This window comes from Echiichthys vipera (genome assembly GCF_963691815.1).
Source record: "Echiichthys vipera genome assembly, chromosome: 17".
NCBI classification, from domain to species: Eukaryota; Metazoa; Chordata; class Actinopteri; order Perciformes; family Trachinidae; genus Echiichthys; species Echiichthys vipera.
Window position 1 is genome coordinate 15,790,434 of NC_139842.1, and position 15,307 is coordinate 15,805,740.

Below are 15,307 nucleotides of genomic sequence, written 5' to 3' on the forward strand. Positions count from 1 at the left end.
TTTCGTTATTGGTCGATCTATTGCTTTAACCCACCCTCTTTCAAATTCAGTCCCCATCCTTGAACATTTCACCTGAATCAGTGGCTTTTCTGCCCCTAGGACATAGCATGCATAAATATGCATGAAAAGTATCTGTATAATGCGTTGTTTTGTCAAGCAAACTGTCCTGCAATAAAAACAAACTTAAAATAAGAATTTAACACGTCCCCAACTTCTAACACTACATCTTTCCAGATCAATAATCTTATATTTTCCTTCCTGTTACTAAAATAGACTAAGAAACCAATGCAAACACACATTTTAAGTAGTTAAACATGCATGTTATTAGGTTCAGGGCTGCAAAAAAAAAAGTCCCAACAAAAATTGAAGTTTCATTTTGAACAGTTGCACAATCCAAATGGCATGATTCAGCCGGCCTGATCCATGGGAATGTCCCGTTTACTTCCGACTAACGTCATTGAGTTTACGAGGAGCACGTTAATGCATCACAGAGGTTTACGTTTCGGGACTTTCTGACTTAAGGGTGAAAGGAAAAGTGCTGCACATCGAGGGACGCGGAGTTGGAAATAAGATCAACTTGGACCATTTTTAAATTGCATTCAGTCGCAACGGTGTTTCGAGTGTTTCTGGTTGACCCGCGGGCGAGATCATGAAGTGGTTCTTCATATGCAGCGGCTTGGTAGCGTGGGCAGGTAGCGTTTACTCTATTGTCTGTGGTGTGTGCTTGTTAATCATTGACGTTGCAAGTTAGTCCCCAAATTGTGCCTTGTTGATTTGAACGTTACAGCGCCGACTCTTCGGCCAACGCCCATCATTTGCCTAAACCTGATGATCAAATGTGTGTTTGGTTTGTATCACTGGGGATCCTGGTTGCATCGATCCTATCGTGTTTGGTAGTTGCGCAACCCTAACTTCTGTGGAAACTTGAGCAGACTTAGTCATTTTCCCAAGAGGGAAGCTCAAGACATGGATTTGTATTCAACAAGTATATATTATTTTGATTGTTATGAATATTATTACTGTTTATTGTAAAAAAAAAAAAAAACAACCTCTGTTTAAAAAAGATTTCCAATGCTTAAAAGCACCAGCAATTAAATTGTTCCACATTGTTAATGTAAATGCAGTTTTACAGGAAGGCTGCTGTATTTACACTGTGCCAATGTTAGTTTAACCTATCACAAGTTCTGCTTTTAAAAACACTCTGTAACCCGCTGTGTCCAATGAGCCTTTGCAGCTTCACAATCCAGACTTTTTCTATAAATCTGTGTAAAAAAACAACTGTTTGTACTGTAAGCTATAATACATACTGTGTACTTCTAGGAAAGCTTGTGAGTTCCTCCTGTCCTTTGGAGCTGAGCCCTCCTCGAGTATTGGTGGGATTTGGAGACCCCTTCTCTGTCACCTGCAGCTCACTATCAGACCAGAGTGAATCAATGGGATGGGAGTCCACATACGGCAAAGGCACAGGACTTCAACGTGACGTCTCTTCTGTTTCCTTAGAAGTAGATTCTGTGAAAGACTGGAATTTAGAGCCACTTTGCTTCCTCAATCTCCTTGATGGCGAACAGTGTATGCAAACCCTACAAATCACTGTTTACAGTAAGTAGCCCTTAACTTCACTCGTTTTTGATCTTTCAGTAGATCCGATGTTGGATAGTTTTTGATAAACATTTTGACACTTTTTTTCATATATACAGAAACTCCAGACAGCGTGTCCATGTCTCAGCCAAGTGAAATTGGCCCCATGGTAGAGGGTGAGAAGTACCGCATGCAGTGTGACATTCTTAATGTTGCACCAGTGAGGAACCTCTCTGTGCACTGGCACAAAGGACATGAGATAATCCACACTGAGACATTTGTCGATTCTAGTCTAACTGCAGTCGATACATCATCCGTCTTCAATCTGAAAGCCCAAAGAGGTGATAATGGAACTCAGATCTGGTGTGAAGCACAGCTGGACTTTTGGCCGCCATTACCAAATCTTCCAAAGATCCAATCAAAGTCACATGAAGTGATTGTACTGTGTAAGTTCTTAATGCCATCTCGATTTAACCATCACAGTTGTTGGATTTGTAAGAGATTATTGGACGTTTTTTCTTTTCCTTTATCTGATTGTGTATTAATCTCTCTTTGTTTTCTCTCTATGTTCGTGTTTTCATTTCATGTATTTCCTCAGACTCACCAACCTTCACCAAGCCTGAGAATGAGACTCTGGAACTCTCAGCTGGTACTGACATAACTTTAGATTGCAACGCTACAGGAAACCCAGTGCCGATGTACAGCTGGCATTTCCCACAATCAGTAGAACCGAACCAAAGTGAGAATCAACCCACTTTGACCCTGTCCAATCAGCTTCCAGGGACCTATAAATGCACCGCGTCTAATAGCCAGGGCACCAGGACCAAATATTTCACTGTGATCAAAGCTGCAAGTAAGATATTGTAACAAACATCATTACCTTTCTCAGTTTGTTATGTGAGTGATAATTATTTGATCATTTCTTCATGCTTTTTTTTTTCTCCATCAGGTAGTCACCCTGGGACCACTGCTGGGATTTTAATGGGTGTGTTCTTTGTTTTAATCTTGGGATGTGTGGTTTATCACAAAGAGAAAGTTGATAGTTTGAATATTACGGCGCCGACTCTTCGGCCTGTGCCCAATGTTTGCCTTAACCCGATGATCATATCTGTTTGCTTTGTATCACTGGGGATCATGTTTCTGTAGATCCTATCGTGTTTGGCAGTTGCACAACCCTAACTTCTGTGGAAACTTTAGTAGCCTTAGTTATTTTCCCAAGACGGCGGCACAAGACATGGATTTGTAGTCAACAAGACAAATATTTTTTGATTGTTATGAATATTATTGCTGTGTTTATTATAAAAACTTGGAATGATTTTCAAAGCTTTAGAATAACCGAGATAAACAGGGTCCCACGTATTATTAGTGTAAATGCAGTTTTACAGGTAGGATAATATTTACACTGTGCCAATGTTAGTTTTTATATAACCTATCACAAGTAATGTTTTGTAGCTCTGTAACCCACTGTGTCAAATGAGCCTTTGCAGCTTCACAATCCAGACTTTTTCTATAAATCTGTGTAAAACACTGTTTTGTACACAACTGTTTGTACTGTAAGCTATAATACATACTGTGTACTTCTAGGAAAGCATATGAATTCCCCCTGTGCTTTGGAGCTGAGCCCTCCTCGAGTTGTGGTGGGATTTGGAGACCCCTTCTCTGTCACCTGCAGCTCACTATCAGACCAGAGTGAATCAATGGGATGGGAGTCCACATACGGCAAAGGCACAGGACTTCAACGTGACGTCTCTTCTGTTTCCTTAGAAGTAGATTCTGTGAAAGACTGGAATTTAGAGCCACTTTGCTTCCTCAATCTCCTTGATGGCGAACAGTGTATGCAAACCCTACAAATCACTGTTTACAGTAAGTAGCCCATAACTTCACTCGTTTTTGATCTTTCAGTAGATCTGATGTTGGATAGTTTTTGATAAACATTTTGACACTTTTTTTCGTATACACAGAAACTCCAGACAGCGTGTCCATGTCTCAGCCAAGTGAAATTGGCCCCATGGTAGAGGGTGAAAAGTACCGCATGCAGTGTGACATTCTTAATGTTGCACCAGTGAGGAACCTCTCTGTGCACTGGCACAAAGGACATGAGATAATCCACACTGAGACATTTGTCGATTCTAGTCTAACTGCAGTCGATACATCATCTGTCTTCAATCTGAAAGCCCAAAGAGGTGATAATGGAACTCAGATCTGGTGTGAAGCACAGCTGGACTTTTGGCCGCCATTACCAAATCTTCCAAAGATCCAATCAAAGTCACATGAAGTGATTGTACTGTGTAAGTTCTTAATGCCATCTCGATTTAACCATCACAGTTGTTGGATTTGTAAGAGATTATTGGACGTTTTTTCTTTTCCTTTATCTGATTGTGTATTAATCCCTCTTTGTTTTCTCTCTATGTTCGTGTTTTCATTTCATGTATTTCCTCAGACTCACCAACCTTCACCAAGCCTGAGAATGAGACTCTGGAACTCTCAGCTGGCACTGACATAACTTTAGATTGCAACGCTACAGGAAACCCAGTGCCGATGTACAGCTGGCATTTCCCACAATCAGTAGAACCGAACCAAAGTGAGAATCAACCCACTTTGACCCTGTCCAATCAGCTTCCAGGGACCTATAAATGCACCGCGTCTAATAGCCAGGGCACCAGGACCAAATATTTCACTGTGATCAAAGCTGCAAGTAAGATATTGTAACAAACATCATTACCTTTCTCAGTTTGTTATGTGAGTGATAATTATTTGATCATTTCTTCATGCTTTTTTTTTTTCTCCATCAGGTAGTCACCCTGGGACCACTGCTGGGATTTTAATGGGTGTGTTCTTTGTTTTAATCTTGGGATGTGTGGTTTATCACAAAGAGAAAGTTGATAGTTTGAATATTACGGCGCCGACTCTTCGGCCTGTGCCCAATGTTTGCCTAAACCCGATGATCATATCTGTTTGCTTTGTATCACTGGGGATCATGTTTCTGTAGATCCTATCGTGTTTGGCAGTTGCACAACCCTAACTTCTGTGGAAACTTTAGTAGCCTTAGTTATTTTCCCAAGAGGGCTGCACAAGACATGGATTTGTAGTCAACAAGACAAATATTTTTGATTGTTATGAATATTATTGCTGTGTTTATTATAAAAACTTGGAATGATTTTCAAAGCTTTAGAATAAACGAGAAGAACGGGGTCCCACGTATTATTAGTGTAAATGCAGTTTTACAGGTAGGATAATATTTACACTGTGCCAATGTTAGTTTTTATATAACCTATCACAAGTACTGTTTTGTAGCTCTGTAACCCATAGTGTCCCATGAGCCTTTGCAGGGTCAAAATCCAGACTTTTTCTATAAATCTGTGTAAAACACTGTTTTGTACACAACTGTTTGTACTGTAAGCTATAATACATACTGTGTACTTCTAGGAAAGCATATGAATTCCCCCTGTGCTTTGGAGCTGAGCCCTCCTCGAGTTGTGGTGGGATTTGGAGACCCCTTCTCTGTCACCTGCAGCTCACTATCAGACCAGAGTGAATCAATGGGATGGGAGTCCACATACGGCAAAGGCACAGGACTTCAACGTGACGTCTCTTCTGTTTCCTTAGAAGTAGATTCTGTGAAAGACTGGAATTTAGAGCCACTTTGCTTCCTCAATCTCCTTGATGGCGAACAGTGTATGCAAACCCTACAAATCACTGTTTACAGTAAGTAGCCCTTAACTTCACTCGTTTTTGATCTTTCAGTAGATCTGGTGTTGGATAGTTTTTGATAAACATTTTGACACTTTTTTTTCGTATACACAGAAACTCCAGACAGCGTGTCCATGTCTCAGCCAAGTGAAATTGGCCCCATGGTAGAGGGTGAGAAGTACCGCATGCAGTGTGACATTCTTAATGTTGCACCAGTGAGGAACCTCTCCGTGCACTGGCACAAAGGACATGAGATAATCCACACTGAGACATTTGTCGATTCTAGTCTAACTGCAGTCGATACATCATCTGTCTTCAATCTGAAAGCCCAAAGAGGTGATAATGGAACTCAGATCTGGTGTGAAGCACAGCTGGACTTTTGGCCGCCAGTACCAAATCTTCCAAAGATCCAATCAAAGTCACATGAAGTGATTGTACTGTGTAAGTTCTTAATGCCATCTCGATTTAACCATCACAGTTGTTGGATTTGTAAGAGATTATTGGACGTTTTTTCTTTTCCTTTATCTGATTGTGTATTAATCTCTCTTTGTTTTCTCTCTATGTTCGTGTTTTCATTTCATGTATTTCCTCAGACTCACCAACCTTCACCAAGCCTGAGAATGAGACTCTGGAACTCTCAGCTGGTACTGACATACCTTTAGATTGCAACGCTACAGGAAACCCAGTGCCGAGGTACAGCTGGCATTTCCCACAATCAGTAGAACCGAACCAAAGTGAGAATCAACCCATTTGGATCCCATCCGATCAGCTTCCAGGGACCTATAAATGCACCGCGTCTAATACCCAGGGCACCAGGACCAAATATTTCACTGTGATCGAAGCTGCAAGTAAGATATTGTTACAAACATCATTACCTTTCTCAGTTTGTTATGTGAGTGATAATTATTTGATAATTTCTTCATGCTGTTGTTCTCCATCAGGTAGTCACCCTGGGACCACTGCTGGGATTTTAATGGCTGTGTTCTTTGTTTTAATCTTTATCTTGGGTTGTGTGGTTTATCACAAACAGAGAAAGTCTTCTGTTGCAAGACCGATGAGCTGAGAGAGAATGTAACACAAACTCTCATCTCCCACAGGGAATCGCACAACCTTTGGAGCCTTGTTGGGAGGATTTTTGTGCCTGGGAGTCGTGCTCCTCGTTGCCGGTATTTTAACTCTGACACCTCAAGGGACATTTTCTTTTAGCAATGGCAGCTATCAAAAAGGACGGCCCACCTCATCAGAAATCATATGAGGTTGACTTTTTTTAAATTCAATTTTGCATGGCATATTTTGCATTATGTTTTTTGTTTTTTTGTGGATGGATAAGCATATCAGTGTCATGTCACATAAAGGCCTAGGGGCATGATCTGCTCTGCATGCTCTGTTCGTGGACTTCTGCTCATGCTTGGCTGCTGTAGCTTTAAGAGTGGATAATCCCTCCAGCTGTCTTTAAAGCTCCACTGATTAACATTGTTATATTTACAAACGGTACATTGACATGCATTCGATAAATCAGGTTACTTAGAGAAGCCCCACGGGTAATCAGAGGACACATTTATATGCACTGGGATATAAGTCTGTGTTTACATGCAGCAGGTTTCTCCTTTCATCCTACCGCTCTGCTGTCACAGCAATACCTTCCCTGTCTGAAGTTTGTGTTTTGCACAAGTGCACATGTAAAAAGCTGACTGTAACCTGGTTACCTGGGTGCATGCAAACGCACTGACTGAATCCAATTACTGTTTAACCCAGGAGCATTAACATCAAACTCTGCAGCTCTATTGAGCTTTTTTATCTCCTTTTTTTCAAGCTCCTTGTTTTGGCTTTATGGCTTGCACAATTGTTGTATGATTCAGTTTTAGCCGCTCTCATCGATATTGAATAAGCAGGAAGATGTCTCTAGCAACAATTCAGATAAACCCATAAAATATGAACATGGAAAAGTTAACATGTCTATACTAAAGCAGAGCTGAAAATAGAATATATATATTAGATACTATACATAACATATTCTTAAGGCCATAATAGGTCAGGACAGTGGGTTTGTCAGCTTGCTGTAGAGTACTACTGCCTCCAAGTGGCCAAAATGCTAACGCTTAGGGTGTGCTTATGGTCAGTCAGTAGCTGCAATCCTCTAGAAAAGGTCTATTTTTTTTTTTTATTACTGTCTGATGGTACATCACAGGGGATGCATGGATGTGTTCTCCTTAATGGCACTGAATCAACAGCTATTGTGCCTTATTGCTTTCATTATTGCCTTGTTAATTATGCTTTATTCATTCTCACAAGCCACACCACATTTTAGGACAAAACTGAAGCTCTGCATGTTGTTTTTATCCACTCAGGTAAATTTTTCACTACATACTTTCCAAACACTATAACACAGCTACACTAATTACTCCAGGGTGCACTAAACACTGCAATCAGGCACAATGCTGGTACAGTAGTACTACTTTTTATTATTATTGTTTACATACTTTGTGCTGATTACATGTTCTGTAAAATAATTTTTATTTTTTTATATATATATTCTGGTGCAGCTCTGGAAGTTTTGAATTATTTTTGCACTGAAAAAAGACTGACCATGCCATTTTTGCGATGTGCCTACAATTTGCTATGAGAAGTCAATCAGATATTTTACTGAAATGACATGAATACGAGCCACTAAATCATGTGTTGGACACTTTGTTTGAAGATCCATTAAAAAGGTACAACATGCTGATTTCCATTTGTACACCTATGTTATTGTGAAAGTTGAATCTAACTATGTAAAGAGCGAGGAATCTCTGTGTGCGTCTGTCTTTCTGTCTGTAATTTGCATATCTCGAGAATCATTCGTCCGATCTACTTCACATTTGATTATGCTGTACCCACTGATGTGCTCTGTGTTGAATTTGGTGCAGTTTGGCCTGTAACTTTTGAACCGTAAGTCTCAGAAACATATTTTTTCTTGGATTCTGTGTCCAGACAAATCCATAAAAGCCACACCCATTTTCGTAAAAATTTCTGTTATTCCTCCTACAAATTTTCTCTAAACCAAGCTGGAAAAAAGGGACATTTATGGATTTCTTTTATATAGTTTTGCTACAGCTGGCCCTCAAACTTTTGCCTGCGGACAGGGCTTATATAACATCAAATGTCATATCTCCTGGACGCTTTGTGCTCCTGCAACCAAATTTGGTGAACATGTAGAAATGATCAGTGGACGTGGCAAATTTGGTTCCATTTGGCCAATGATGATGATGCTGTAGCGGCATCATCTCACTATAAAGGAATGAATGTGTTTGTATGATTGTCCTTCATGTGTCTCAAAAAGCGTTCATTGAATCGACTTTACACTTGGCAGATGTGTTGCTGAGGACGCAAAGGAGTGCAGCATCAAAATTGAAGGCAATTGTATCAGCGTTTCTCGAGAACGCTGCACCAGGAGCCAAACAATGGGCCTGATCCAAATGGGCACTGCGCTAGTTAATTGAAAAAGGGAAAGTTAGATAGAGAGCTTATTTAAAGGGAATACAACTTAAAATCTTATGCATTGTGTGCTTTTAAGTCAACTTCTCGGTCAGTGACATCCTTAGGCAGAATACTGATTTAGGCAAAGTCAAACCAGTGTCTTTCATTACTTTGTTTCACTGCCACCTTTTGTCAACCCTTTGGACCTCTCTCTGTCTCTTTCAATCTCTCTCTCTCTCCCTTTCAGTCTGTCTTACATTATAGAGTGCTAAGGCTGCCATACTAATTAGTCCTGCACAAAGTGAATGTAAAGGAGAGCATTTGTTATCCTGCCGGTTGCCAATATAAAACTATTTTTCTAAAAGCATGTTCTTTATGTTCAGTCCCTGTCATTCCCACTAAAGGTTTTTGCCAGAAAGCACTGTTTGTGTAAGCTCTGACTGTGTTGCTATAACAACCTGGCAGAGTGGATATTGCTCAATTTGTCATGGAGTTTAAAAAAAAAAAAGTTTTAATATAGACACACAAGCTTAACATATTTCTCTAGAGAACTCAAAGAGAGAGCAGTGATGCGGGCATGAAGTGAAATCTGTACATTGAGATTCCCAGCTGTGCTCTCCATGAATTCACCAAAAAAAACTACTCGCTCACTTTGCACTGCCGTTGCGGGCAGAGCGGATGTGCTGTGTAGCATTCTGGTCACAGTGTGAGACTTACAAGCTACATGCTGCACCAATACTCCTGCCTGCTGGGATTTCACAAAGCAGAACCCATGCTTTTGTTCACAGCCAGTCATGATTGGACAACGAAACAGATTAAATTGTTGATTTGAAACATAACAGGATCACACCTAAAGCTGGAATGTAGAGATAAAAACATTAATCTCATGACTGATGACTTAATATAATAGATAATAAGAATAATACAGTCCACATTTATGTCTATATTTACATGGGTCAAAGGTTATCCATTCAGTTTAGAGAGGATAGGAAGGTTTGGGCTACTAAAGTATATTTAAACTTGATCATGCTATTAATTATAAATCATTAATATTCCAAACACAATATTATTACTGTGTACTGTACTCCTATGATATTGTATAGTATCCCTGGTTGTTGTGGTGTTTGTAGGCTTGTAATTTCCTGCTCAAATGGTTATAAGATCAGTGCAGTACAAAGGATTTAGCTGTGTTTTTCAGAGGCCTGCCACCTGTTAAATTTCCCTCTTTCCCTTTTACCCCCCACCCCCAAAGTCAGCTGGGATGAAGGGGGCCCTTTTGTTCCAACATAGTTCCCTGCAGAGTTGCCAAGCTTGTTCAAGTTGGAATTTTCTCTCTCTCTCTCTCTCTCTCTCTCTCTCGTCCATTAATCGACGGCTCAGTGCAGAAAATAACATGGGAAACAACTTGTTTGAATGGATCCTGACGCTTTGCATGCTTTCCTCGGGTAAGATGTTTATTCCTACTTGTAGGCGTTATAGATAATGTTTGATGCGGTAATTGTCTTGTGTAAATGGTGGTGTAGCAGGCAAACTATGGCCTATAGTCGGTGATAATATTAATATGGTAAAGATTATCAGAACAACAATACGCTAAAACATTAATTCATTTTCCTTTGAGAGACACGGAAGCGCAATCAGACCATTATGATTAGTATCGTGGATATTTCAGATTTTTGTAGCCTGTTTGTGTTTGGATATTCCGCAACTACAATTATGACCGGCTATGGTGTAGAGATGCATTTAAATAAATGCTAAGCAAGATAAATAACATAATATACACGGGTGTATTTTAGAAAGATTAGCCAATTCCTGATTGCTTGCGGTTTCCCCGTGTGTTATAGACTAACAGGGTTACATAATAGCTGCAGCCTGCTTGTATACTAAAGATGTGCTATAAGCGGTTAGAAAGTGATGATGATGACACTGGCTTTAGTGATGATGACTGCTGCTGTGTGTTTCAGTGTCAGGTGAGGGTTGCTCCCTAATCCTCAAACCCTCCAGGGTCGTGGTGGGCTTTGGGGAGCCGGTGTCCGTCAGCTGTGAGGCCGCTCGCCCGGTACGCGTCCTGGGTTGGGAATCGGCCATCAGTGCTGCACACACTCAACAAGACATGTCTGTGCAGTGGAAGGTAGACAGTCTCATTGATTGGATAGAGGAGCCCATTTGTTATGGTGTGTTTTTCACGGCTCCAAGGCAGTGTGAAGAAAAGCTCAACCTTGTCCTCTACAGTGAGTTCACTCCCGTTTTCATACACAGAATGGAAATCGATTGCTATGGAAGTCCATTTTTGCCAATGTGATAGAAAAATGACCCTGTAAGTCATCACAAAGACAAACTTTCTCAAAATAGCACAATAGGTTAGTAGCCTCAGAAACACACACACACACACACACACACACACACACACACACACACACACACACACACACACACACACACACACACACACACACACACACACACACACACACACACACACACACACACACACACACACACACACACACACACACACACACACACACACAAGGTAAAAACAAAACCAGTCTAACTGTAGTGGCTTGTAATAATGACTTAATATCTCAAAAATAATGAGAAACTTTGAGACACAAAGTCATCATTTTGAGAAGGTTTGTCATTATAAGGCCTTATGGGATCTTTTTTCATAACTTTTGCAGGAAACAGGCTTCCATAGTAGACTCAAATAAAGACGTTTTACATGAATTGTGTGTGTTATTCATTTAGAAACCCCAGATAGCGTCACCATCAGGCCTGTAAACCACACTGGCCCGATGGTGGAAGGAAAAGAGTACCAGCTGCTCTGCGAGGTCCAGAATATTGCTCCTGTTCAGTACCTCACCCTGAGGTGGTACAAGGGGCAGACCGAGGTTTATAACCACTCCTTCTCTGAACTCACATCTTCCTCACCCGTCCAAGTGTCCTCTATCCTCATGGTCACACCAACCAAAGCCGAGAACGGAGCACAGTACAGGTGCGTAGCAGAGCTGGAGCTCGGACCAGAGGGACCACAACCACCTCCTACTGTGACCTCGGAGCCTCTTAACGCCTCTGTGTACTGTAAGTCGTGGAGCTATATTGTAAAAGAGTTATTAATGTAATTGAAACGGTGCATCTAATCCCTGTGATCTTTGCTCTAGTTCCCCCAATGTTTCTGAGTCCTGAACCAGAGGTTCACCTTATAGTGGGTGCCGAAATTACCTTGAACTGCACCGCCACAGGAAACCCCACACCTGTGTACAGCTGGCAATCCAACAGTCCCATTCAGGAGAGGGTGGAGGATGAAGCAGCTCTTACCTCCTCCTCACTGCTCCCAGGGACCTATACCTGCACTGCCTCTAATACACTGGAGAAGAAGAGCAAGCAGTTCACTGTCAAGGCCAAAACCAAAGGTATAAGGGGACTCTGAAGTGCATGTCGTCTCTATGCACTGCTTCCTAATCAGCATCTTCTTTTGTTTTCACTAAGGTGATTGAAACAAGAGATCTTGAGATGGGATCAGATGACCACAGTGGACATACAAGGAAAATCCTACTAAGGGGATTTTACTGCTGCTAGTTTGGAGACAGAACTGACAATGAATTCATGACTCTACAGATATTTATGAGGATCTGGCTATGAATTTGATCATTTAAAAAATATATTTGAATATATTATGTGTGATATCTGTTTAATTTGTCAGTATTTTAACATGAATGTTTTCTGTTAGATAGACTGGTGGTATAGGGTATAGTTCAATTTTGTGCTCTCCATGTGATATCCTGTCTCTAATTTATATTTTTGCTAGATTTATTTTGGTATTAATGAAGTTATTTTGTAACCTTACAAATGTGTAGTCGCTCATGATATAGCAATGATGACACGTTATCATTAGTGTTGCTGGAAATTTAATAGCGAATGTTAAAGACCAGCTGGCCATTACTGTAAATATGAACTGTTTCTTAATTTTCTTATCTTTATGAATAAAAGTAAAATTAAAAAACACTATTTTTCTCTCCCTTTTATTGTAAATCGGTTAATATTATGATACAAATAAACAGTAACCGGAAGAAATAGGCCTACAAAAATAAATATAAATTAAAAAGAAGGACAGGAAAACATAAATGACATAAAGTTACACAAAACAAAACATGCCAGGGGTCAACACCATAAGTGAAAACATTAAATAGGGAGTGCAGTCTCGCCATTTAAAAAGCTTTTTAAGTTGTTTTGATATTTAGCTCCATTTCGTTCTTGGAGACATGAGGTGTTAACATGCGGAGCAATGTTATTTACATATGAAGCTTTTAAAAGAAAAACTACAAGTACTGTTCAAAGCAATTATTTATATATTTGTTCCATGTAGATTATTATTATTATAAGTGGAATTTGTCATGTGACCGTCTGTGGAGCTCTCACTTGGACCACCAGATGTCGCTGCTGTTGCACTTTCTAAGAGGTGATTTGATTGGCTCTCCATCCGTCACATGATCAAAACATTAGTGGAATTAGCTTAGCGGCTAACACTAGCGAACGACCTTAAATCCTGCGCATAATACGTCCTTGCCAACTACCCTGACTGATAAAGGTGGGAGTCAGTCCTTTGTGATGCAGTGTCTGGTATTTATTGTCATCTTATGAAAGTGTCCCCCTCTTGTTTCCTTTCAGGAAGGCTATGCCACAGAAAGACCCGTGTCAAAAGCAAGCATGTGCAATTCAACAGTGTTTACAAGGTACAGCAAACGGTCACTTGAATGCCGTTACAGGCTATGTTGTTAAAGCTAATCCCACAGTATCGTCGAGCTAACTCCGTCCCCCTCCTCCTGCAGCTAACAAATACGTGGAGAGCATGTGTCAGGATGTGATCAGGGAGATGCGGCGGTGCTGTGAAGCTCAGGCTGGAAACTCCGTCTGCTGCTCCGGGTTCAAGGACTCCAAACCCCATGGAGATCAGAAGTGACACACAGCTCCCTGCAGGATGCGTTTGATGTCGAATTATGGTGGAAAAAAAACATTGTATCAATGTTTTATTAACTGTAACATATGCTTCAAAAGTAATAATACATCACACCCCTCTGGCACAACATAAAATGGAACATTATAATGTAAGCTGGCAAGTGTTGTATTTATTAAAGATAATTGTTTTCTTTGGCTTGTTGTTTATATCCACACCCTAGTATGAGGCACATGTTTGTGCTTGTCAGCACTGAGCTACTGAGATAGTCATATCAATATTGCAGGTGCACTGCACACCCATGGTAAGCCCACCCTCCTGTTAGCCTCAAATTTTACTAACACCCTTTATCCTTGGGGTCAATTTGACCCCGGCAATTTATACATCCAGAAAATTATCATAATCAAAGTTGTTACTCAAGTTTTAATGTTTAATGCTACTCTGTGTATTTATTTAAAAAAAACATATCTTACAGATTGATCGAAAATTGGATCGGGGGATATTTTTTGTGTGTTTTCAAGTATATCATTTGAAAGTATTTTTTTGTGTTTATAATATTTGGAATGAAAGTAATTTCCATTATCAAGGACAGTAGCATGCATTATGCACAGGGTCAATGTGACCTCAGGAAAAACAATTTCAAACATTTCTAAATATTTGAATTGTAAAATAGATAGTCAAAATATTGATTAAATCATTAAATTGATCGAACTGGCAAAAAGGAACAGCAATGCAAGTATGTGTACAGGACAATGAAAAAATATAATGTCAATTTTAGGTTTTCCCAGATGTCCCCATAAAATTAGAAAATGTCATTAAATATATAATAATAATAATTTATAATAAATAATAATTTTGACTTGGTTGAAATAAAGCATAAGCTGGTTTTAATCGAAAAGATTCCATATAAACATTACTTTTCTTACACTTTCCAGAGGTATACACAATGTCAAAAATGTATTTCTAAATGTAGAAATAATAAAAATAATAATGAAAAGAATAACAAAAAGAATTGGGTCTGCTAAACTAGTGAATCCTAAATGCCTAAATAATCTAATTGTTTTTTGCCAATTTCTTATTTTTGAGTTAAGATATTCCTTTATTAGTCCCACAAAGGGGACATTTCCTTTTTACAGCAAAGTGGATAGCAAACATAGACGAAGCATCACTAAGAAACAGTAAATTGTTGAAAATATAGAAAAAAAATAACAGGGGAATATAAAGAACAAGAATAACAGGAACGATATTTACAATATTTTAAATTCACACTAAGGCACAGAGTAAAAATATTACTATTGCACATTTAGATTGAATTCACCTGAGCTAAGTATTTCACATTGTGAAATGAACCCAGTTGGTGAACATTATAGTTATTATCATTATATATAATTATTGTTTTGGTGTGTGTGTGTGGTCTACTGGGAGTAGTGCTGGTTGTACAGTCTGACAGCAGCAGTTTTAAGTTTCCCATAGTGGTCGAATATAAATTAAAATATGAATATTTAAAAATATAAAAGGAGGGTAGGCTAGTTGGTCCACTTTAACCATGGACATTAAAGTAGACTTTAACTGAACGTGTGCGCGCTCCTGCGGCTACGGGCACTAGCACGCACCGGCGTCGTAACGTCCGTG

At 39.7% G+C, this 15,307-nt stretch overlaps 3 protein-coding genes across 4 annotated transcripts; all 3 read left to right on the forward strand.

Annotated features, from left to right (window-relative positions):
• Positions 1–481: 481 nt before the first annotated feature.
• On the forward strand, positions 482–7,977 carry LOC310959709 (vascular cell adhesion protein 1-like). The gene is made up of 13 exons (XM_083931167.1): positions 482–692; positions 1,321–1,599; positions 1,698–2,024; positions 2,177–2,431; positions 2,528–2,563; positions 3,163–3,441; positions 3,540–3,866; positions 4,019–4,273; positions 4,371–4,406; positions 5,005–5,283; positions 5,383–5,709; positions 5,862–6,116; positions 6,366–7,977. Exons 1-13 carry the CDS (start codon positions 650–652, stop codon positions 6,521–6,523), a joined length of 2,856 nt encoding a protein of 951 aa, XP_083787293.1. The 5' UTR covers positions 482–649; the 3' UTR covers positions 6,524–7,977.
• Positions 7,978–10,131: 2,154 nt separating this feature from the next.
• Positions 10,132–12,151, forward strand: LOC310959809 (vascular cell adhesion protein 1-like; the record flags this gene model as incomplete). The annotated part of the gene is made up of 4 exons (XM_083931267.1): positions 10,132–10,169; positions 10,686–10,952; positions 11,470–11,802; positions 11,883–12,151. The coding sequence occupies exons 1-4, from the start codon at positions 10,157–10,159 to the stop codon at positions 12,149–12,151; spliced, it is 882 nt and encodes a 293-aa protein (XP_083787393.1). The 5' UTR covers positions 10,132–10,156.
• A 1,072-nt stretch (positions 12,152–13,223) lies between these two features.
• On the forward strand, positions 13,224–13,872 carry cmc4 (C-x(9)-C motif containing 4 homolog). Of its 2 annotated transcripts, XM_083931770.1 has the most exons (3): positions 13,224–13,309; positions 13,390–13,454; positions 13,551–13,872. In XM_083931770.1, the coding sequence occupies exons 2-3, from the start codon at positions 13,397–13,399 to the stop codon at positions 13,679–13,681; spliced, it is 189 nt and encodes a 62-aa protein (XP_083787896.1). In that variant the 5' UTR covers positions 13,224–13,309; positions 13,390–13,396; the 3' UTR covers positions 13,682–13,872. The 2 variants fall into 2 exon arrangements, with proteins under 2 accessions (XP_083787896.1, XP_083787897.1); XM_083931771.1 differs by lacking the exon at positions 13,224–13,309 and having other exon boundaries at positions 13,340–13,454.
• Positions 13,873–15,307: the final 1,435 nt, after the last annotated feature.

Bases quoted from the DNA above. Each gene is read 5' to 3' on its own strand.
- LOC310959709 (XM_083931167.1), top strand. From the start codon at position 650: ATGAAGTGGTTCTTCATATGCAGCGGCTTGGTAGCGTGGGCAG. The intron at 693-1,320 runs GTAGCGTTTACT...GTGTACTTCTAG, and splicing joins CGGCTTGGTAGCGTGGGCAG to GAAAGCTTGTGAGTTCCTCC. The intron at 5,710-5,861 runs GTAAGTTCTTAA...GTATTTCCTCAG, and splicing joins ACATGAAGTGATTGTACTGT to ACTCACCAACCTTCACCAAG.
- cmc4 (XM_083931770.1), top strand. From the start codon at position 13,397: ATGCCACAGAAAGACCCGTGTCAAAAGCAAGCATGTGCAATTCAACAG. The intron at 13,455-13,550 runs GTACAGCAAACG...CTCCTCCTGCAG, and splicing joins AATTCAACAGTGTTTACAAG to CTAACAAATACGTGGAGAGC.